This window comes from Musca autumnalis, unplaced genomic scaffold, assembly GCF_047663935.1.
Source record: "Musca autumnalis isolate F117 unplaced genomic scaffold, ASM4766393v1 scaffold_3, whole genome shotgun sequence".
Lineage (NCBI taxonomy): Eukaryota > Metazoa > Arthropoda > Insecta > Diptera > Muscidae > Musca > Musca autumnalis.
Genome location: NW_027411866.1, coordinates 78,945,604 through 78,968,616, shown reverse-complemented (window position 1 = coordinate 78,968,616; position 23,013 = coordinate 78,945,604). Strand labels below are relative to the sequence as shown.

General features: G+C 34.2%; 1 protein-coding gene across 2 annotated transcripts in view; it reads left to right on the top strand.

Moving 5' to 3' along the window:
* Nucleotides 1-23,013, top strand: part of LOC141396521 (homeobox protein unc-42) — a 45,308-nt gene that overhangs the window by 17,819 nt on the left and 4,476 nt on the right. For both annotated transcript variants that reach the window (XM_073972066.1, XM_073972067.1), the window contains 4 exons: nt 912-1,090; nt 3,338-3,445; nt 20,561-20,737; nt 20,810-20,915. In XM_073972066.1, the coding sequence (XP_073828167.1) occupies nt 912-1,090; nt 3,338-3,445; nt 20,561-20,737; nt 20,810-20,915 (570 nt within the window). The remainder of the gene's footprint in view (nt 1-911; nt 1,091-3,337; nt 3,446-20,560; nt 20,738-20,809; nt 20,916-23,013) is intronic.

Here is a 23,013-nt window from a genome sequence, read left to right as displayed (position 1 = left end):
CTGCATGGAATCGTGTGACAATGAGTATCTATGTGACCTACACGAGCAAAAGATCCTAGTGTAAATTGTCCGTCTGTTAGTTTATCTACCTTTTATCCTTTTCGTTCATTCCTATCATTCAACATCTTTAAAGCAACCAAACCAGCCAGCCAACCAACCGGTGTGCGCAGGACATTCTTTTGGTTATTGCTGTTGTTGTTTTGGTATCATTCTTGCTCGTTTATATTGCAAACTAAAAGATGATACAGAAGGAGAAGAAGAATACACAGGAGAAATACAGAAGTGTAAAATAACAAATGGATGATGACGAAAATTCGGCTGCGTGCTAAATATTAAAATAGTGAATTCGATAAAGGCCAGTGGCGAAGCAGAACATTTTCGCAGCATCCTCACTAATGTCATCATAATCTTGTGGCCGCAGTTGAGGTTGGTTAGTCCTAATTATTCACAAAGTGTCCCGATTTTTGCGTTTTTTGATGTTATAATTAATGCAGGGTCAGGTTGGTTGTTTAATGTGACTGACGTCTCCCTTAAATACCAAATGAATAATAATAAGTTTGTGTATAAATATTGAGGTGACGGGTGGGTGAGTAAAGTGATACTAAATAACATGCAGCTGTGTTGTTAAATATCCTGAAAGGTAATTGTTTAGAAGCTATTTACTTTTACGTAGGAGATCATTTTATGGCAAATTTCACTTTTGTTTAAAATTTACATATTCCAAAACATTTACATACTGAATACTACTACAGCAGCATTCGCATTATCCTTATCATCCGAACATCCATCTATCCTCACATCCCCTCCCCATAATTACATTTTTCAACTCTTTCAACTTAATTTACCTAATTTCTTGTCATTTATTCATATGTGTTTGTTGTTTGTTTGTGTTCTTTCCATGTCTGGCGCAGCGGAAGGTGCTTTTAAGAAACTGAAACCTGAACCAAGCACGGGCCTTTCATCCGTTTCCAGCGGTATAACATCACCAGGAAGTGGTTTGTCATCATTAAGTCACCATGCCGGCCATACTCCAACCACAGCATCATGTCCAACACCAGCGAGACGAAGACATCGAACGACATTCACACAGGTCAGTACTTTGTTAAATAAATAAACGACGTCACGTCATTTCATCACCTCTAAGGTGGCACTTACATACATATACATATATGTGAACACGTCCACACTTTATTTGAAGTTGACACATGACTTGTGTAGATGTAGGAACTTCCATGCTGAGTTAAGATTCCCTACAAAAGTTTGAGAATAACATGTGCACCTGAAAAGTTATATGTATGAGTTTAGTATGCGTGTGTTTGTAAGGACACTCAGCGTGTAGGAGTACTTTTTTATTTCATTCCAAGAAGTGGGCAAAATATTTAAGTCCTTTGCGTAAATAAATTGTTTTATTCAATTAGTTTTAAAATGGAGAGAACATAATGCATATTACCAACTCATCACTTTCGATTTCCGCTTTTTATTTAGTTTCATTACTTCTGCCTTCAGATCCTTAATCTCACGTTCTACCTCTTGATTAATCGCTATTAATTCTTCCTTGACTACCTCAGCATCATTCTGAATATTCTTGACTTGCTCCTGCAGAGTCCCGACAAGCTTGAAGAGTGATCTAGCACTATTAAAATCACTATATTACCTGACCTGGATCTAGGGTAAGGTCTAATGAAATCAGAATATGGTCGTTGGAAAAATCTTTGTGTTGTACCCGTATCACGTATAGGGGGTTTCATTGTAACATTCGGGTTTTTGTAGATGTATGTTGAGTAGCTGGTCTATTTTCTTGAGATGGTTGAAGATTTGCTTGTGATGGTGCTTGAATGGTTGATATATTTTCATTATAATTTTAATATTGTTGGTATGTATGGAATAGTATAATATTAATGTCTATTGTGTGGTTGTTCTGTTGAAGTATTCTCTATAGCTGGATCGAAATGAACTTTACGTTGCTGAACATTAGTACTCTTTAATTGATCGATATGGCGTTTCAAAGCATAGCCATCATCGAGTCTCACGAGACAATTGACCATACATCTCGATTATTGTACCGGTTTTCCAAACTGTTTTATTATTTTTCATGTGTAGAACCTGCACTCTTCCTTCGGAAACTAGTCGCCCTCCGCACTCTTTTGCACCAATACTTCTCCTATTCCTATCTTTCTTGCATCACAATGTATGGAGAAGGGCTTTGTGAAGTCAGGACTATGCAAGACAATGGGGCTCAATTCGGTTTCTATGAAATGAAAGGACTGAGCTAAGCAGGATCTATAACTCTTCAAATGCTTCTTGTGCTCCATTGGTCTACACGAACTTGCGATTATCGGCCAAGGGGATTGAAATAACAGTATATTTCCTAGTGAACTTTCGGTACCAACCCGACATACCGAGAAATCTTCTAACATGCTTAACCGACTCAGGAGTAAGAAACTCTGCTATAGCAGACAGTTTATCGCGATCGGTTCCAGTACCCAGCCACGTGACCTAAATACCGGACTTCAGTCAAGCAAAACTTACTCTTTTCTACGTTGATCGTAAGACCATCGATTCGGAGAGACTTAGCCACTTTCTTGAGCATTTTCTCTATGCCTCTCAAACGTTGGAGACACCGGCACCTCTCGATCCATCAGCCCAGATATCGTTTTCGGAGCGTTGCATAAGTCGAATGGCAAGACTTTAAAGTGGTACAGCGATGTCCCAGGAACTGGCGAAGCAGTCTTAACCTTTGACGACTCATCCAATGGTATCTGCCAAAATGCGGCTCAAAATCCCTTCAATATGTAGAAGCGGATATGCATCACCTTCTGTCACGGCATTAAGTTTCCCGCTGTCTAGGCATAGGCTACGATTCTATCTAGGCATAGACGATTCTTGGAACGGTGAGCCTTAACTAACTTTAAATGAAAGGTGCTTACACCTGGGAAGTATTTGCGGATTTTAAATCTACAATGGTCATAGACGAGAAAAAACAGAAAAAATCGCCGAAGGGATTTTCAAATAAGTCGCGGTCAAAGTTCACATTTTTAGGGTTTTTTTTAGGTTTTCACGATTTTGCTTGGAAACCGCAAGTCCTATCGTAAAGGGACTAAAGAAAATGTTGTAGCAGTGAAACTTCTCTTCCTTATGTCTTTTAGATTTCTTCCCAATACCTATACAGAAATAAACCATCTAGTTCATATTCTTTATTTTATGTAAATTAAAGGAAAAGGTTCCAAGGATTCTGGTCATGAAATGCTTTTAAATTACATAATTAAATTTATCTTATATGCTCACATTCCAATTAAAATTAAACTCTCCTTTTTTTCTTCTTTTCTTCAAATTTCAGGAACAATTAGCCGAATTGGAAGCAGCCTTTGCCAAATCGCATTATCCCGACATCTATTGCAGAGAAGAATTAGCGAGAACGACAAAATTGAATGAGGCGAGAATACAAGTAAGTCCAACATTTATTTTTTCTACATTCTTTTAGTTTTTGAATTTTCAAAACACCAGTCTGCTAATGGTAGTACAAGAAAAAACAAACAAATGGTCACATTCCAAAAATATCGGTTTCTTTTTTGCTAATGATGGGTGAACTGTAACCGATTAACAATAACAATAATAACACACAGCAGTCAGTCAACAAGGCTAAGGGGTGTCGCTGTAAAGTGCATTTGTCAACAATGGAAACTAAATACTTTTATTCGTAGCAACAACGACAAACAATACAAACAATTTCTAATCGACTTTTTATCAATCCCCTTGGGTGGTGGTTGTTGTAGAAATCCCCTCTGGTGGCATTCTGGCATCTCTTTGAAAATCCTAACATTCACCCATCCTCATTTTTCGTGTTGCAGAATCTGGTTGTGCTTTTTCCATGTCCATGCCAATTTCAATTCAGCACTAAAGCGAGGTGGGGGGTTGGTTCCTGCTTGCATGTTAAAAGTCCCTTCGCAGTCGGTAATTAATTTATAGTTTTATCTGAAATTCAAACATACTTTGGCGACAAATAAGCCAACTTTGTCGTCACATACTTATTGTCAGATTAGAATCGTGCACTCAACACTCGAACGGAACACCACCATTTCAAGTACGAATTGGATGGTATCTAATGCTGCTGCACTTTACTTTTCGTTTTTTTCCTTTTCTATCCTATTTGCTATTATGTCAAGGATTAGAGGGAAGATTGATGCTGATGATGATGGTTTTGCTGGACTAGTTACTCGGTTGGCTTTTGCGGTGTACAATTACAGACAAAAATGACAAATGACAATAAATGGAAAGTTTTTTTCGGTGACATACCTATTGTTGTTGTGAAAAAATACAGTGGTTTGGTGAGTCGTAGTTTGTGTTTCGTATTTGTTATTAATAAGACAAATTTCAATGAAAACCCAAAAATTAAAGATTTAAAATTAACTAAAGACCTTATGGTACGCTTACATATAACTGGATTCCAAGTGTTAATTCTATTGCGTATACGACAAATAAATTATCATAAAAAGGTTAATCCAGCAAAAAGGTCTAATGTTAAGCCGAAAACACTAATCGAGTCCTTGGCTTTCCTCTTTCACTTGCAAAAAATTTCAATCATCAAGCTTAACTCAAAACGAGAAAATGAATAAGAAATCATTAAAAATGATCTTCGCCCTAACATGCAAAATTTTCAAAAAATAATTTTACGTCATTTCTGGTAAAGGAAATCCTTGGATGGTTTGTTTAAATTCCTATATACATATTGCTTTTTCTATGTATGCATTTTCAAGTCGCTCAATTTTTTAAATCCTCTTTTTATTGGTTGATGTCTAATTGGTAGAAGACATATCCTTAACAATGAGCTCAGCAAAGATATCATTCCAATCTTAACAAGATTATGCAGCCGAGACGATTTGACTAAATATTTGGATTGTCCTTGTCGTATTCATCTTGTCCCAGTTTGCTTCCGTAAAATTTTGTTGGCGATAATCGTATACTGTTGTAATGTACTCCTATTAATGGAGTTGCCCTCAATAACAAAATCATTTGAAAGTAAACATGGGGTTACCTTATACTCTGTTGGCGTAGTACGACGAACTATATTTCGATTTACAGAAGGCCTCGCACAGAGGGGAAATTTGTGTTAAAATTTGATCAAAAGACCTAGAAAGCTCATTTATAGTCGGATTGATATAAAATTTTACACAAAGCATATCTTCTGTACAAGGATTATTCCTATAGAAAATAATGAAAATAGGTCCAGATTCGCATCTGATATGAGATAAAATGCACCAAAATCACAGAAATTTGACATGTGCAACCTGAACCAGCCTAAAAAAACATTGAGCCAATTTTCAAACAAATTGGTACAGATGTATACATAGTCCAATATACATATATTTCATTCCAAATTTTATTTTTTTGAAACTTACTTAAATTAAATTTTTTTCAATTCGCATGAGAAAAGCCGTGAATATTTCTGAATAATGCAAACATATTTGATAGGTGTTGGTTTAGTATGATAAATAAGAGTCCCGGTTATAAGGCGGAACAAAATTTAGTGTGAGTAAACCTTGCAATTCCATATAAAAATATTTCATATTTTTGTTGAGAAAAATTAGATTTTTTCGGAATGGCGCAAATATGCGAAATTTTTTATGATTGAATCTGATATTTGAGACTCAAGCGCATAAAACATTAGAAGAAACTATGGTCGGGAAACGACGGGGAAGTAGACTTTTTCACTATTGAAATTGTAGTAATCTTAAAGATTATCATAAAAAATTTTCATAAAGAGGATATGTATCACCATTATTAAAGAGCAAAGATGTAAAATCAATCTGAAAATTTTAAATGCTAATCTTGTTCGGAGACTGTACAAAAACAATAAATCTTGAAAAATATAAATTTTCGCGAAAATAATGTCATTTTAATGTTCACCTAATTGCTTAGTTTTCGAAAATTTACTTTGTGTTTTCAGTATGGCTGTGTTCAATCGACTACTGCATCGGATTGGTTAATCTCACAAAGTCGAGGATGGTTATAGCAAATGTAGAAAAGAGTCTGGTTTCCGTTTATCAAAATTTTTTCATAAAAAAACGATTTTCATATTTTGAGTTTTGAGCAACTGTAGGCCTATGTTTCCCCTCTGTGCCTCGGTACATAAACAGTTGGCTTCTTTTCTTAAGTCATTTTTGGTAAAAGGCAAAGGGCAGCCTTATTTGTACTTGACTTGGCCATTCTTTATCCTTTTATCAGAATTGACCTAATCAAGAAGGCCAAGCTGCATAAGTACTGAGGCCTTTAGAATTGTTTTAGTCGTCTTTACACCGTTTTAATTTGCTCTCAGTTAAATTTCAGATCCACATGGAACCACAGTGCTTTGATAAATTTTCACAACTTGTTCAATTGATTTCAAAATTCCCTTTGCCATTTCCCTATTTTCAAAACAGATGTATATTCATAGTTTTTGACATTGAAATTCCACACCCAAACGACATGACATCCTCAACAGAGCGTAGAAACCACAACAAGAGTACGAGAATTCCATCCCTGGACTCGAAGACAGTGAGTGTATGTGTAAATTAAAATGTAATCATTACGGCGGAGGCTTAAAATTGTTGTCAAATTACAGGGATTGTGTCACTTGACTCTGCAGTGTTGCAGCCAAACCCATACCTTATGTTCAAAAACTATACTCTCTATTAAGGACAAATTGTTATGAGATGACGAACATTATTTGAACATTTGTTATAAAAATATGTTTTATGCTCATTAAAGTGATTTCAAACGGAGGAAGGAAGGGGCAAAATGGAAAATTATTTTCAAATATTTCATAAATGACAGGGTGTTGACAACCACCAGAACAAACGAGCTGATCCATAGTTGACAACTGTTGTTGCATTTGTTACAAGTGTAACGATGGGGTTGTTGACAAGGATTCCCCTGATGTTGTTTTCCTTTTTTGATATCAGTTGTAATCTCTGATTATGGTGTTATGATAAGATTATAGGCATTTGTTTTGTCTAATTACCCTTCCTATCGTCTGCTCAAAAAAAAACTTGTAGAATTATAGATTTATTAATAATACCCTATTATTTTTTAAACATAAATGTCACAATGTAAAGATATCTTATTTTATATGACAGTGTTGTTGTTTATTTTAACTTTGATTTGTATGTAGTATATTTACTGGGCTAAATCGGTCAGATTTTTTATGAAGGATATAAATCTAAAAGAAGGACAATAAGAAGTGTTTTATTGTGGACATTGCGGAAGTTTTTATTTACTATTAATTTATTCTTACATCATTTATTCCCTGCGCCAGTAGATACAAAAACTACTATTTTTTAAGGCTCGCTCGAACTCTGTAACAGATCTCTCCTTGCTTACCTCCGCTGTTAAAATGTCACTTACAATTTCCTGTGAAACAGTAATAAATCCTTGGATGGTCTGTATTAATCCCTTAATACTTATTTTTGAAAAAGTGCCAATTTATTTTATATATTGAACAGCCTTTTCAAGTCGCTCAATTTTTCGATTACATCCACTTCCCAGCAAAATTTGACGGAAGGTGTTCTTTGCGATGACGTGATTTCATTACATCTTTTGCATTGGTTCAAAGGAAGTCGTGAAAGATCCGATCTTTTCATTAGGATTTGAACCAATGCAAAGGAAGTCGTGAAAGATCCGATCTTTTCATCAGCATTTGTACCCATTCCATCGATCCAATAGAGATGATGTTTGTGTTTTTATTTACACACCTGTTTATTTTCAAAGTTGTTAGAACTGTCGTCGTGATGTTGTCTTACATTTCCTGCATATCAAACAACTAAAACTTCTAAACAATTGGTATTATATGAAGTCCCAACCATCGAGCTAAAAATAGAATCGGACTGCATACATTGCTACTTTAAAAGTTCCCTTGTCTGTTCTAAATCTGACATAGAATGAAATCAATCAAATCTCGCTTCTTGGAATTTGAAAAAAAAGTCCGAAACGAAAAGGAACAAGAATCTGAAAATAAAGAAGAAACTACTTTTGGAAAGAAACAATTAAAAATAAATTAATTAAGCATAAATGGTATTTTCCATAAAAAGTCTCTCCTCCCCGTTCGTTACATTTTGTTCTTAGAGATCCCTAAAGCAAGCCGGGTTGTAGATCCCTACATATTTCCGTCACTAAACAAAAGAGTATAAATTACCAAAATGTTGTTATAAAATAACAAAATTATAAAATAAAAGTAATTTACGAAATAAAAATACTTAAAGGAGTGCATTTGGAGTCCATGTTGAAATCTGAACTGGTGATGGGAAGATAATTGAAAAAACCTTTTGTAAGATGAAAGAATATCAGTTGCGGAGAACGGAGGAAGTAATCTTTTGCGTTGCAGCGGTGGTGATTACATTGCAATTTTGGATGTAAACTTTTGAAAAACTAAACTGATAAATTAATTGTAGCTATTTCATGAATTAGTTTGAATTAATAAAGAGTTTTGTTTTTCATGAAAACCATATTTCAATACAGCATTTCCATTTTCCAAACAAGACATGAAAATTTCATGTCAAGGGGTTGGTGAAAATGACATGCCAAAGCATTGGTTAAAATGACATGTCAAAGCATGGGTGAAAATGACGTGTCAAAGCATTGGTGAAAATGACATGTCAAATCATTGGTGGAAATGACATGCCAAAGCATTGGTGGAAATGACATGTCAACGCATTGGTTAAAATGGCATGCTTAGGATCCAGAAAAGAACGTCATCTTTTGGGGTCCACGCTCATATAAAATTCATCGATGAAGATGCTAAAAAGATGACATGCTAGATCACTTGCACCCATGATTGAATGTCATCTTTGGCATCGAACATTTTGCTGGGTTTTTATTGGTTGATTATTCGAATTGGCAAAGAATACATCCTTAACATTGAACTCATCAAATAAATCATTACACTATTAGTAAAAGGGTAAAGATGGCAGTAGAGACGGTATGAATATATATTTGGATTGCCCTAGTCACATTCATCTTATCCCAGCGTGTTAAATAAATATGTCTCTCCTTCAATTTTGGTCACAATTTAACATTAAACTGTTATTGGTCTTGACCGTATACTGCTGTAATGTACCTCCTTTTATGGGTTTGCCATCGATAACACAACGATTTAAAATAACTTGTTACGAATTGATTTATAAATATGGGGATACCATATGAAAACAATTCTAATATCAAATTAAAAAGTAAAAAAGCGATAGGTTTGGCCGGGCCGAACATTTTATGCCCTTATATGGGGGCTACAATAAAACGTGTACCTATGTCTATAATTATTGTTGGCGAAGTTTCTTGATCACTGAGAACCCTAGATGACAAATTGTAGCTAATTCGGTCCGCAAATGTAGCTAAAAACGTCAAAATAGTTGAAATCGGTCAAAAAATTAAGCTAAAATCCTCAAAATACCTTAAATCGGGAGGTACCGTTATATGGGGGCTATAACAAAACGTGGACTTATATGGCCCATCTTCGAACTTGATGCCGATGGAAAAAAGATACTCGGGTGCAAAATGTTAGCGTTCTTTCTCAACTATTACGGACGCTAGAGTGATTACAACAGACAGGCGGACATGGCTAGATCGTCTTGGAATTTATCCTGATCAAGAATATGATTAGTTCGATGTGTTACAAACAGAAAACCAGTAAGGAAAGGATAAAAGCCGGGCGGGGCCGACTATATAATACCCTACACCACTGTGAATATGTAAAATATATATGGGAGCTAAATCCAAATCAGAACAGATTTCGATATAATTTTTCACATTTATTTGTAGACCAAATTCCGTCACATAGTCCAAATTTCATTGAAATCGGACAAATATAGCGCGATTCGTGCATCAAATACCTAAAATCGGCCAAGAATATATATGGGAGCACTTATTTTTAGACTAAATATCGGACATATATAGCGTGTTTCGTGCACCAAATGGCTTAAATCGGGCGAAAATATATATGGGGGCTATATCCAAATCTGAACCGATTTCTATATAATTTGGCACACTTATTTATTTCTAGACTAAATTTCGTCGCACATTACAAATTTCATTGAAATCGGACATATACGAGTGTAGCGTGTTTCGTGCACCAAATGCCTTAAATCGGGTGAAGATATATATGGGGGCTATATCCAAATCTGAACCGATTTCGATATAATTGGCACACTTATTTCTAGGCCAAATCCCGGCAAACATTCCAAATTTTATTGAAATCGGACATAAATAGCGCGTTTGGTGCATCAAAGACCTAAAATCGGACGAGAATATATATCCAAATCTGAACCGATATCTATATAATTTAGCACAGACCAAATCCGGTTCTAATCCCGGTAAACATTCCATATTTTATTGAAATCGTACATACAGTTTGTCAAGTAATTGTTTTCGAACCAAGAAAACTAACATTTTTCTGTATTAATTAATGAAAAAATTACTGATAAAAATGTGGGGTTTTTTGCAAAAATTAGTTGGACGACTTATTTAAGACAAGATAGGATGTATAAATAAAAAATTAACCCACGTAGTCCAAAAAAAAAAAAAAAATTACGAAAAGCAATAACTACATGTAATGCAAGTTGTCAAATAAATGTTTTCGAAATGTAATGGAGGTTCCAATATACCCCATATTTTCGGTAAATACTTGAAAATCAGGACAATTTATGAATTTTATTTTTAACAGGGAGTAACTACTAACTAGTATCAACAATATTAGTCATCGAATATCCGTACTAGGAGGGTTAACATATGGACCAAGGGAGTACCAGGTCATATTACATGTAAATTGGGTCCTGTAGGTTTTAAACCGGGAATATTTGAAAACTAAGACGTTTTATGAGTTTCTTTAGTTCACTAGGACGGATTATCATCAACTAAAAAAAATTAAATTCAGAATAATTAAATCAGGAGGGTTGCCAGATGTACGAAAAAGGTACCAGGTTATATAAACAGTAAATGAGACCACCTGAATCCATAACCAGGGCTTAAGATTTGTTTATTTAACTCAAATTGAATTAATGGATGAAACAATTCTCTAAAACAAATCAAAATATGAAATAATAGTACAAATATCGCTTAGAAATACATATGCATGATATTGTCAGTCTATACTGATTTTAAAATGGACATCCGATGTCAACTGTTTAGAGCCAGTTCAGAGGAATTCTCTAAATTTTTTGGCTTCCATGGTAAAATTGAAGCATTATTTTGCCGCCAGCATTATTTTTCCCTTAAAAATATGCTGAGTAGTATTGCAGAGTACACGAAATGATTCCAATAGGTCGTAGTAGGCATTTCTGAAATTGTCGAAATCTGTACCCCATACATTTCTAAGCAATATTAGTCTCTTACTGCGATATTTCCGATAGTTTCGTGAAATGTTTTTACCTCTTAATTAATATTAAGTGAAACAACAAACTTCGGTGCACTGTTTTGAGACACAGCTGGTCTCGTTTACTGTTTATATAACCTGGTACCTTTTTCGTACATCTGGCAACCCTCCTGATTTAATTATTGTGAGGTAATATCTATTTTAGTTGATGACAATCCATCCTAGTGAACTAAAGAAACTCATAAAACGTCTTAGTTTTCAAATATTCCCGGTTTAAAGCCTACAGGACCCAATTTACATGTAATATGACCTGGTACTCCCTTGGTCCATATGGTAACCCTCCTAGTACGGATATTCGATGACTAATATTGTTGATACTTGTTAGTAGTTACTCCCTGTTAAAAATAAAATTCATAAATTGTCCTGATTTTCAAGTATTTACCGAAAATATGGGGTATATTGGAACCTCCTTTACATTTCGAAAACATTTATTTGACAACTTGCATTACATGTAGTTATTGCTTTTCCTTATTTTTTGTTGGACTACGTGGGTTAATTTTTTATTTATACATCCAATCTTGTCTTAAATAAGTCGTCCAACTAATATTTGCAAAAAAACCCGATATTTTTATCACAATTATCAGTATTTTTTCATTAATTAATACAGAAAAAATGTTAGTTTTCTTGGTTCGAAAACAATTACTTGACAAACTGTATATAGCGCGCTTCGTGCATCAAATGCCTTAAATCGGGCGAAGATATATATGGATGTTATATCCGAATCTAAACCGATTTCGGTATAATTTGGCACACTTATTTCTAGACCGAATTCAGTTACACATTCCAAGTTCCATCAAAATCGGACGTATAACTGCAATGTTCATAAATGAGAAAAATAAAAAAAAATCACCAGAGTGTTCTTTAAATAAATCGCTTTCAAAGTTCTTAAGTTTTTAAGTTTTCACGATCGAAATGGGACTAAAGAAAATGTTGCAGCAGTGAAAACTCTATACAAGATACACCTTTATGATATTTTCGTAGGTTTCACAATTTTTTGAAATATACATACACATACATATCGCCTCCTTACAAAAGAATGTCTTGACTGCAATTTCCCAATTTAAAGTTATATATATCAAAAAAGGTACAACTTGGGAAAAAAATACAAAAAGATTTCGAAAAGACTTGCTGTTTTCAAGCAAAATCATGAAAACGTAACAAAAAAAAAACCTAAAAATGTGACCTGAACTTCCATATCTCAAAAATGGTAAGACCTAGGAACAAATCATAAAGGTCAATCCTCTAGGGAATTTCCACAGCTACAAAATTTTCTTTAGTCCCATTTATACACGACATGCGGTTTCCAAGCCAAATCATGATAACATAAATATGTGAAATTAGACCGCGATGTATTTAAAAATCACTCCAGCTATTTTTTCTTGTTTTTGGATATTTCTCATCTATGAACATTGCTGTTTTAAAACTTCCCAGGTGTACGCGGTTTTCATTTAAAGTTAGTTAAGGCGCACCATACGTGACATTGTTGTATAACGAGGCGATACAGTCAGAGCATTGTCCCAATTTAAACTTCTATGTACATTTCAAAAAATGGTGAAACCAACGAAAATATCATAAAGGTGAGTCTTGTAGAGAATTTTCACTGCTACAACATTTTCTCTTATCCAACTTAGATAGGACTTGCGGTTTCCAAGCAAAATCGTGAAAACCTAAAAAACCTCTAAAAATGTGAACTTTGACCGCGATTTATTTAAAAAGCCCATCGGCTATTTTTATTTTATTTTGTTTTTTTTTTGTTTTCCCATCTATGGACATTGTAATTTCAGAATCCGCAAAAATTTCCCAGGTGTAGGCTCCTATTGTTTAAAGTTGGTTCAGGCGCACCGTGGTCACGTCGCCCAATTTTTGACTGCAACCCCTTTTTATTGGTTGATTATTTAGATTGGTGGAGGGAGGACACATCCTTAACATTGATCTCCGTAAATTGATCATTCCATTATGACAGGTATGATTAAATATGTATTTGTATTGCTCTTGCCACATTCATCTTGTCCCAACTTGTTAAATGGATATGTGTTTCCGTCAAGATTTTGGGCACAATTTAACATTAAAATTGTGTTGGTCATAGTCGCATCCTGCTGTTATGTACTCCTTTTTACGGTATTGCCCTCGATAAAAAACCATTTGAAAACATGTTGTTCCTAATTGATTTAAAAAGATGGGGATAGTCCTATATGAAAACACACAGCTTATTATGCAATTTAATATTAGTGGCTCCTTGGTCCCAAACTGTTCCCCTTTCGATCAGGTCGATCTATTCAGCAGCAACTACATTTTCGAATAAAAGAACCTGCAATGTGTATGTATCCTAAGTGCTTTGTATAATTACTATTAGTTTTGTAGCAATTCTCTTACGTCTAATGTCATATTCCAAATCTTCAAGCCCGTCAATAAAATCTTCTGATTTATTATACACCAATTCTTTTCTAATCGACATTTTGTTCAAATAGGTATGATTACAGTAGTTATGTGTTTAACATGGAGCCAACGATTTTCCTTTAAGGGTGTGATAAATTCCAATTCGGAAACATTTAGTGGAACGCCAATATAGTAATGTGGACGGATGTGGAAGTTTGAAATGAAGATCATTTTTAAAAAATCTTAACATTTCCATGATGTTATTTATAAACATTGAGCAATATTGAAGTGGCGTATATTGTGTGATTCTTTCACATTTCGTTTTTGAGAACTGAGTCGATTCTTGTTTTTACATCTCTCAAAAAGAATGTCTTTTCTTCAATTTTTGTCCGCCTATTTCTTTTCCGAAGTCTTCAAGCCATCAATTATGGATTCATATTATGTTCAATTTGTTTCTTAAATCCTTCGATTTCTCATAAACTCGTAACATCTTGGAATCTTGTATTTATCGAAGGAATTATGGATAAGATGTGTTATTTAAACATTCTGAAGTATAATTTGAAATGTTGCACTGAAACAATGGGATTGGGGACAACAAGCACAATTCACACATTGTTCAAAAGTGATTCAAACAACTCCCCAATCCCCGGATTTGACTCCTATAGGAAATGTTTGGAGTATTTTGGAGATAGGAACCCTGAAAATGCCTTGCAAGAACAATGGGGAAAATTCAGATTCCTTGCACCGAAAATTTAGTTGAATCTATAACAAAAAGCTGTAAAGGATAACAAAGGATATCATACCAAGATATCCTTTTTGTTTAATAAAACTTTTAGTGTGCATACTTTTCATTTTGAGGTAGAAATCGATGTTGTTTAACAACATCATTTTCATTAATTTACTCTTAGCAATCGCAGTTTTAATGAAAGAAACTGAAGTGGATACTTTTGACTCTGACTCTTTTGGGAAGAGGTGTTCCGAATGGGATTCCAATTATGTACTATGTCAAGAAAGCTAATTATTTATATTTATTTTCAATTGGTCTTACTGAAAAATAGAAATAAAATGTTGAATTTTTTTAATACTTTTTATTTGTGATAACAACAAATGTTCTATATTTATTCAATGTATCAAAGCACAAAGGCGGAGACAAATAAGAAGCATGGCATACAGGCTTAAGTAATTTGTGATACAAGAATAAAGAACGACCGGTTCTTTATTTATCTTTATACTTTTACATTTAAAGCCTCTCGATGGCTTCTGGGAGAAAAACAATCGATGCATGTATCTCACCCTTAAGGCCTCGACACATAAAAAGCATGGCATTCTTGCTGAAGTCATATCTGATAAAAGGCTAAAGACCAAGTTCGACCTAATAAAAAGACTTCAGAATCACATTTGAATTAGGTTGAACTTGGTCTTTAGTCATTTACCAGATATAACTTAAGCAAGAATGCCATGCTTCTTCGAGGCCTTAACCCACTTAAAGCCAATGGCCGTTTAAACGCCAGCAAAAATTGTGCACAAAACTGCAGGTAAAAAACAGTTAAGGTGAGAACACATTTAGAGAACTCTATTCGTAAAGAGAGCCCAAAGAGAACTCTATTCGTAAAGTGTTTTTTTTCGATTACAATCGTAAAAAACACTTAAGTCGACAAGTTACACTTATACAACACAGAGATTAGTTAGAAAAGATGTGAAAGTATTATTCTAAAAACATAAATTGCGATTACAAAGCACGAATTATTCTGTATTACACTGCAAAGTTACCTGTCCATTTAAACGGACAGTGGCAAAATCCACTACCGTCAATTTGTATGGGAAATTGGTATTTTTCACAATTATGGATAAAGTAAAGTTGCAGTTTTTTAGCGCGTACGATGGAAAATTTTTTATAAAATAAAGAAGATAGAGGATATCTTTAAAAATATAAAATATTTGCCTTTGTGCGTACGACTAAAAATGAAGTTTACTTTATGCATACAGTGACTGTCACGGAAAAACAAGCTTATGTATAGAGTACTTACAAACAATTTAATGATATATGGAAAGTCCTGTATCAACCAGGCTTGCCCCATATTTTAGACTAGCCTTTAACGGCATTGCCATAATAGAGAAAAAAATCAGGACGGAGAAAATAGTTTTTAGAAACATTGTTAACAATATCGAGATTATGTTTGATTTTATAAAAGCCCAAACAATAATACTTCTGACGAAGCGTTTTGGTAGCGACATTTTATTTATTTAAAACTCAGGTGTGTGTTGGCTTCTTCCACAAGTAAAATATCGATTTTAACCCCCTGTTTTTGTAACTATTTTTTTTTCGTTCGTCTATATTTGTAATAATTTGAGCATCCATAGCTCAGCCCCTAGATGACATACAGATCTAATTCTTCGTAGACACGTTCTATTTATAGTTAAGAATTCCTCATTCAAAAATCAGCGTTCTACATTTGCGCTAAAGCGAGTAAATCGATTTAGAAAATTTGACAATTCGTGTGAGAATATAAATTTTTTTTTACAAAAACTGGGGGTAAAGGCCTGCGTACATAAGCTGCTTTGCCTGATTGCCTTGCTTACCTGCTTCATTTCTGACGTAATAAAAATAATAGAATAAAGACGAAATTTCGAACTGGGTTGCCATCAGTTGGAAATTGGGTCGGCCTTCTTTGTTCTTTTATTTTTTATTGAAGCAGCAAAGCAAGGCAATCAGGCAAAGCAGCTTATGTACGCAGGCCTTAAGCCGGATATGAATTTTATACCACACAATGAATTATGTCACAATAACTTGACAAAAAAACCCCGCAGCAAAAAAAAAAGAATTGGAGTGATTCTATGAAACTCGTCGAAGGGAGTAGTATTGTTTTGCTTGAATGGCAACTATGGGCGTTGAAATTTTTGTTTTTATAAGTGCAAACATGTTCACGACATTATTAACAATGGATCTGAAAACTATTTTCAAAGGAAAGTGCGAAAACTTGTGTTCTATGCCCTGTTTTTTCTTCTATCAGGTCAATGCCGTTAAAGGCTAGTCTGATGTGGGGCAAGCCTGTCTGATACAGGACTTTCCAAATATCATTAAATTGTTTATAAGTGCTTTAGACATAACACTTAATGATTCTTCATATTCATTTTTGGAAAATAACTTCAAAAACTAAAAATTTCTAGCCAAGTTGTCTACCTAGGGACATCAATTACAATCATCCCAAAACTACGTCAGGAACATCATTTTATCTATCGGAATCAATGGCAAAACTACTGAAAACGATAGGGAACCAATTATTCCACCATTCTGATTACTAAAATGGCAAAAAAACGAAAAATTTGGGAAATATTAATCGATTATTGTGGTGCATCATTTTTAATGCTCATTTTAAGAATGATTTCTGGTAAAATTTTAGTATAACGGTACTGTAAACGGAATATTTTTGAATGCCATCTTCAAGACAACTTTTCAGCCAACAAAATTGTTTTTTGAATTGTTAAAAAATCTCCACTCGTTTCCATGTTATACATTTTTATTTTCATTTTCAGTGACAGTCAGTGTATTTGTAAAAAACACCAATTTCCCATACAAATTTACGGTAGTGGATTTTGCCACTGTCCGTTTAAACGGACACTCGATTCCGGAAAAACTATAAGTTTTAAGTTTTTATTTTATAAAAAATGCTTTGAAATGAAAATAAAACTGAATTCAATAAAAAAAAAATTTCCAAAAAAAATGTCTGGCGCTAAGTGGGTTAAGAAGCATGACATTCTTGCTTAAGTCACATCTGGTAAATGACTAAAAACTAAGTTCGACCTAATTCAAACGGGATTCTGAAATCTTTTTATAAGGTCGAAGTTGGTTTTTAGTCTTTTATCAGATATGACTTCAGCATGCTTCTTATGTGTCGACGACTTTGAAGGTGAGAACACAATAAAAATGCATGCTTATCCAAGCCTGAATTTCTGTAAAAGAAAAAAGAAATCCAAAATCGCATTTGTATTAGGTAGTACCTGGCCATTGTTCATTTACATGAAATTGAGCGTGAAGCAAGCAACAAAAAACATTGTGTTTCTACCTTAAGCGCTGAAGGTAGAAACACAATGAAATACGCCGCTTCATCACGCTCAGTTTCATGTAAAAGACTAAAGGCAAAGTACTACCTAATTCAAATTAATTAGGCAGCATTTGAATTAGGTAGTACTTGGCCTTTAATCTATGACATGAAACTGAGCGTGAAAAAAGCGGCGTATTTCATTCTGTTCACAACTTAAAGGTAGAAACACAATGAAATACGCCGCTTTTTCACGCTCAGTTTCATGTAAAAGATTAAAGGCCAAATACTACCTAATTCAAATGAATTAGGCAGCATTTGAATTAGGTAGTACTTGGCCTTTAATCTTTTACATCAAACTGAGTGTGAAAAAGCGGCTTATTTCATTCTGTTCACACCTTAAAGGTAGAAACACAATGAAATGCGCCGCTTTTTCACGCTCAGTTTCATGTAAAAGATTAAAGGCCAAGTACTACCTAATTCAAATGAATTAGGCAGCATTTGAATTATGTAGTACTTGGCCTTTAATCTTTTACATGAAACTGAGCGTGAAAAATCCAATGGATTTCAGATGAGATTTCATTTGACGTATACGCAAAGGAATTGACAGTTGAAATCGAGTGGATTTCGTAAATGCAAACCAGGCACTATTGTCTATATTCAGGAACCCGTCCTAAAAAACTAAAAAAAGTAACTTTAATATAAACACAATTCGGTCCTTATATGTATAATCTCTAGGCCAAGACATCACGTTATAGTTCTCTTGTTTTTTTGTCGGTGTAGTCTCAGACCCATTCCCTTACATCTATCTATGTCTTTTGTGTACGCAAGTGGCAAGATTTTATATTTTCTTTCATGTTGTGTTTTATTCTTCGTGGCATCATCTGAATCATAAGAAGATAAATGATGCGTCTTGTACTTTCTTTCAAGGCAAAGAAATGGGGGATGTTGTTTTGTTAGAACTTTTGCGAAGACGGTACCCAGAGTATTAAATGGGGGAGACCATCATTATTTTATACTAGCCATGGAATGTTTGGGTTTCGTTTTTTCAGCTGCACGTAGTCATCACGTTGTCATCATCTGCTAAAATGGTGGTTCATTTTACGTGGCTCTTCGCCGTTGTTTTTCATTGCTGCCGCCATTGCCATGCCTCTGGTTGTTTTTGTTCCAACCTAATGATGGTCGATGTGTGTAGGCGTTAAGAATTGTTGGTGGGGGCGAGAAAGCACTGAAACTGTAAAATGAGGGTGGCAATGGCTGACTGAGTGAACAGTCCTAGTAGATGGTTGGTGGTTCGGATGGCGTAGTTGTTGAAAAACATGTTTATTTTACTTTGCCATTTTCATTTCATTTTTGTTTGTTATCATCATCTTCCATAAGTAAACATGAGTGTATTTGTAAATGTTGTATATGTGCCCATACATACATACATTTGTAATATCCTTGTGACTGGGGTATGCCGCACCAAGTCATGCAATGTGGGCGGAGTAACTCAATTAAGGATCCATTTGATGGTGCTCACAGAAATTCCATACATCAGTGTCTGTGTAGTTTGTATGTGCACACAAATACAAATGTATACATCAATTTAACGAAATACATACATATGTATATATTTAATGTGTATATTTAACATAAAACAAGAAGATATTCATTAATTTTTCCACATCCAAGTTAAAGTCGTTTTAAATGAAAATTTTCTAAAAATTTAATTTTTTGCACAATTTTGTTTTTTTTTCGTGTTTTATAGTTACGAGTTAAACGTACTTATGTGAAACATTTTAAAAGATTTTTATGAACAACATGAAAGTAAAGGCCTCGGTCCATAACCAACTAACTGGCTTTCTTGCTTAAGTTTTTTCTGATAAAAATCTAGAACCCAAATAGGTAGTTCGAATTTGGCTCGGTCTTTCTTTATTCGTTTTGCAAAAATGATTTAAGCAAGAAAGCCAGCCTCTAATGTACCAGATGCCTTTAACATAGTCCAAAGTTGGCTCGTCAGATCATAGTTTTTTTTTTTATCGGAAATGACCTAAGCAAGAATTGATTAACTCATTTCTTGTATAAGACTAAAAGGTTTAAGTAAGAAGATATAGATTAAGTAGGAATTCCAGGCCTCTTATGTACCGGCCTTATCAGCTTCTCAAAAAGAAAAAACTTTTCCCCCACATACATATCTCTATGAAACATTTTTCTTTTTTATTGCCAGAAAAAATATTTTCTATATATGTACGTAATTTAAATGTGTATATAAATACTTACGCACATAGCTGTAGACGTAAATAATGATGCTGAAATGTAATTGTAAACTTTCAAACATTAAGGGTCCTTTTTCGTCCCTTATTTTCTTTCGCTTCCATCTTGTCGTTTAGATTTTTCCTTCCACTTGCTTCGGTATTACCCTCAATGTGTTGCCGCCTTACGGCATTTTGCCTCTTGCATTACCTTTCAAATTTAGAAATAATTTTAAAGATCTTTATTTTCTTTCGTGTGTATTTTTTTCATCTCTTCACTTATCATCCATGCTGTCTTGTTAGCATCCTTAAAGGATGTCTTCGTCTTGAAAGCGCCAAGAAAAACATCCTTATTTAACACAAGCACAGGAAAACAAAAACAACGCAATCATCTTACAGACTTTTATTTTCAAAAACTCATCTCTTGTTGTTAATAAGAAACAATCTACTTTTTTTGATACGTGTAGGAGGGCGGTTTAAAAATGTTTTTCTAACGTTTTATTATTTTTTTTCAGGTTTGGTTTCAAAATCGCCGCGCAAAATATCGCAAACAAGAAAAGCAATTACAAAAAGCATTGGCACCATCTGTGATCCCCTCATGCAATGGCATGATGAGAAATATACAAGGTTACAGTGTATCACGTGGCTATCAACCATATCCTCATCATAATTCAATAAATCGTTATCCTCAGGTATGTACAAAATATCTCAAAAAACTAATCGAATATTCGATTAATAAAATTTATATTTCTACTTTTGCTTAGGATCTATTCCAAATGGGAGCCTCATCATATCCCGGTATGTCACAACCATTCTCAATGGCACACGGTACGAATATGGGTTCCGTTGGTGTTCGTCAAGATTCAATGGGTATGTATTTAAAACATATTTTATATAAACTACTGGCATTCTTGCGTAAGTCATTTCTGATAAAATATTAAGGCTTCGGCCCAGTTTGTCTTCGAACGGCTCACAGACATACATACATTTCTATTGAATATCACGCCTACTGGCTGTAATTTTTTTTGCAAAATTACAGGGTTAATTTTTCGCTTTGTATACCACGTGTTCTAATTATCAAGGTTTTAGTCATAAATTTGCGATTTCTTCGCCTGTGCTAAAAGCCGACCTTAAATTCAAGTTTTATTAATTAATTTACTAAATGCAAATAATTGCGAAACATCTGAAATATCGTTATTTTGGGAAAATCCGTAGACTAAGTTGCCTTAAAATAGCGCTTTACGAGATTCCGGATGGAAATACCTAGACAATTAACTCTTAAATTTGAAAAAAAAGGCTTCGGTACATAAGCAGCATACCATTCTAGCTTAAGTCATTCTGATATAAGAATAAAAGGAAAAGGGCAACCTAGTTCAATTTTGGCTCGTCCGTTCTTTATTCTTTTATCAGAAATGACTTAAGTAAGAATTTACTGCTTGCTTGCCTTAAATATTTGGGTTGCCACAATCATTTTGTTCCAGCTTGTTAAATGAATATATGTATGGTAAAAAACAAATTTCCTTTGCAATTCCATTTGAAAAAAATGTTAATTTTTTTTTTTTTTTTGCGAGCATATCTACAACTTTTGTATAGAGGTTATGGAAAAAATTCTGGTTTCAAATCGGTTCGCGTTCACAAAATTGGCAGATGCGCGCAAAAGTTATAGCGGTTTTTATTCTCATATAAAGAAAAATATTTATAAAGATCTTATTTGTTGTTACGAGAAAATTTATGCCTAAAACGTTAACAGCATTCCATATACATATATTCGTAGATGTTTAAATATTTACTAAATTTATTATTTTCGCGGAAAATCTAGAAATAATAAACAAGTATTGAAGTAAATCGAAATTATCCTGTCCCAGAGTCTGTACAATGCCACAAAAAATTTATGGGGATTGGGAACACAAATTGCATATTATAGCAATAACAAAAGAGAAAAACTTATTGTTAGAAAATATTGTTGCAAATATATTTTTTGGTTTGATTCGAAAAACTAGAAAAAATTGTTGGGAGTTCTCCAACTATTTCGCTAAAATCCATACAATAATTAATCGGGCATGTTCTGTCATTCACCTCTGCACCTCACGTGTATCGAACACACCTAAAGCTGTTCTGCAACACACTTTACACCTAGTTGGGGTGTATTCCTCACACTCAAGGTATATTTATATAAGATAGAAGTGACAATCGGCTGTATTCTTACTTTTTTTGTAAAATTAGTTTTCAAAATATAAAAGGGTCTACTCATGAAATTTGAAATTTCGAAATTTGCTACCATAAAATACTACTTTTCATCGTAGACGTGCAATAAAAATGAATTCCAGAACATGCCCGAATGTGTACTGCTAATGGCTATATCACACCATATGCTTTTTCACATGTATGTTGTCACTTTGGGTATACTAATATACAGACCAGCTGATGTCATACATGTGAAAAAACATATGGTGTGATATAGACATAAAACCTTTTATTCGCGAATTAGTTAAAATCAGTTGATGCGCATCCGTTTTTGGATACAACGAATCAATCTCATGCAATAATTTCGATGCTTCACTCAGCGGCCAAAGTGTGCCGCCAGTTGCATCACACAATGCAAAAAACCGTATGCTTGGTTTACATTACGAAATCCAATCGATTTCAACTGTCAATTCCTTTGCGTATACGTCAAATGAAAACTTATATGAAATCCATTGGATTTCGTTTGACGTTTAATCAATAGAATTGACAGTTGAAATCGATAAAAGTCGCGCAATGCGCATACGATTTTGATGCGCATCCGGTTTCAGTAGCACCCATTAAAAATACATAAAAATAAACCTATTTCAAATAGATTCTTCAAGAAACGCTGATGTGCCTCCACATTCTATTTGGGGTAAAAGGCCCATATTACTGGAGTATCTCGGTAATTTATGACACACGTTTTCGCAAATATTATAATCGCGTAAAAAGGATTCCATTTATG